At 39.7% G+C, this 2,066-nt stretch overlaps 1 protein-coding gene across 1 annotated transcript in view; it reads right to left on the reverse strand.

The window, feature by feature from the left end:
- fgd1 (FYVE, RhoGEF and PH domain containing 1) overlaps positions 1-2,066 on the reverse strand; it is a 17,052-nt gene that overhangs the window by 7,485 nt on the left and 7,501 nt on the right. The window contains exons 12-16 of the mRNA XM_035656295.1: positions 1,794-1,886; positions 1,573-1,652; positions 1,251-1,281; positions 973-1,074; positions 570-698 (exon numbers count right to left, since the gene is read on the reverse strand). Coding sequence (XP_035512188.1) covers positions 570-698; positions 973-1,074; positions 1,251-1,281; positions 1,573-1,652; positions 1,794-1,886 — 435 coding nt within the window. The remainder of the gene's footprint in view (positions 1-569; positions 699-972; positions 1,075-1,250; positions 1,282-1,572; positions 1,653-1,793; positions 1,887-2,066) is intronic.

A 2,066-nucleotide genomic window follows, 5' to 3' on the forward strand; every position in this document is an offset into this window, starting at 1 on the left:
AGATTATATTATAGATTCTATTACAGATTATATTATAGAATATATGACAGATTATATTATAGATTCTATTATAGATTCTATTACAGATTCTATTAAATAATATATTACAGGTTATATTACAGATTATATTACAGATTCTATTATAGATTATATGACATATTATATTAGATTCTATTATAGATTATATTACAGATTATATTACATATTATATTACAGATTCTATTATAGATTATATTATAGATTCTATTATAGATTATATTCTAGAATATATTACAGATTATATTACATATTATATTACAGATTCTTTCATAGATTATATTACAGATTATATTACATATTATATTACAGATTCTATTATAGATTATATTACAGATTATATTACAGATTATATTATAGAATATATTCTAGAATATATTACAGATTATATTACAGATTCTTTCATAGATTCTATTACAGATTATATTCTAGATTATAGTACAGATTATATTATAGATTATAGTACAGATTATATTATAGATTATAGTACAGATTACAGATTATATTCCAGGTATGAATGTTGATGAACGTACGTGTCCACAGGCTTTACAGTGATGCCGTCTCTTGGTGATGGAGTTGAACGGCTCCTGACACTTCATACACAGAGTGACCTCTTTCTCTCTGATGGGAGTCGGCGCTCTCTTTCCCAACTCCACACAGCTCTGAGAGACAAACAGACAGACAGACTGAGAGTTATACCTGACCTTTTCTGTAGGCCTCCTGTCCACAGCTGTCTTCTATAACGGCGGTCTATGGGGGGTTCACTGGGTTACACTGGTGAACAACTGGACGTCAGTAACGGTACTAGGACACAGTGATCACATGCAGCTCGTCTGCTGTGATTCTGTCCTCATTTATCCGACCTGCTGGAGATAAACAGCTGACAAACAACTAGAGAAGATCCGGAACCTGAAACATCCCGACAGGAAAGTTTACCGGTGAGTGAGGCGGCGTGGACTCGTCGTCTCGTAGTGAACAGTTCAGATGTCTGAAGCTCTCCACCGTCTGCTCATGTCTCTGGATGGTCGCCTGGATGGCCTGATGACACACACACACACACACACACACACAGACACACACATACAGAGAAACTGATTTGTTGCCATATTTTGGTATGTGCACAATATGACAGCGATTTGATCTTTGGCCTTTGTCATTAAGTGAACAGCAAAAAGAGCAGACAGTGAGTCCAGTATAAAGACTGTGTGTTGTACCTGTATCCAGTCCTTCTTCTCCTCCTCCGTCCTACAGAGACACAATCACACAGAAGACCAGTCAGAAAACAACATGTCTGTGGGAGGACTGGTTTCCAGTAACAGGCACCTTAAATACTGGAATACACTGCTGTGTCTCTATGTGTCTGTGTCTCTATGTGTCTGTGTATCTATGTGTCTGTGTCTCTCTGGGTTTGTGTCTCTATGTGTCTGTGTCTCTCTGTGTCTGTGTCTCTATGTGTTTGTGTCTCTATGTGTCTGTGTCTCTCTGTGTCTGTGTCTCTATGTGTCTCTCTGTGTCTGTGTCTCTCTGTGTCTGTACCTGGCCTGCAGTTCCAGGGATCTCTGTTTTCCAGACACAAGGAATGTCCTGGGTACTGCAACACTGCTGGTCTCCTTCAGCTTGACAGAGAGAGACAGGTAGTAGGCAGTTAGAGACAGGTGGACAGACAGGTAGAGAGAGAGACAGGTGAACAGACAGGTTTATTCAGATTCAGTAGCAGACGATGGATCAGTGCAGTTGATCAGCTGATGATGTCTCACCTCCATACCGTCCACATCAATGCGAGCACGGACACCGTACTTCTGACCAATCAGACGCAGCTTCGGGACGCAGTAAAGCAACCTGTCATTAAACTACAGAGAGGGACAGAGGTCAGATATTACTGCTTCATCAACAAGACAGTAGAGACAGTAGGGACAGTAGAGTACAGATGAAGACAGTAGAGACAGTAGAGTACAGATGGACACAGTAGAGACAGTAGAGTACAGGTGGAGACAGTAGAGTACAGGTGGAGACAGTAGAGACAGTAGAGT

This window comes from Morone saxatilis, unplaced genomic scaffold (genome assembly GCF_004916995.1).
Source record: "Morone saxatilis isolate NCDOM2014 unplaced genomic scaffold, NCSU_SB_2.0 Contig15, whole genome shotgun sequence".
NCBI classification, from domain to species: domain Eukaryota; kingdom Metazoa; phylum Chordata; class Actinopteri; family Moronidae; genus Morone; species Morone saxatilis.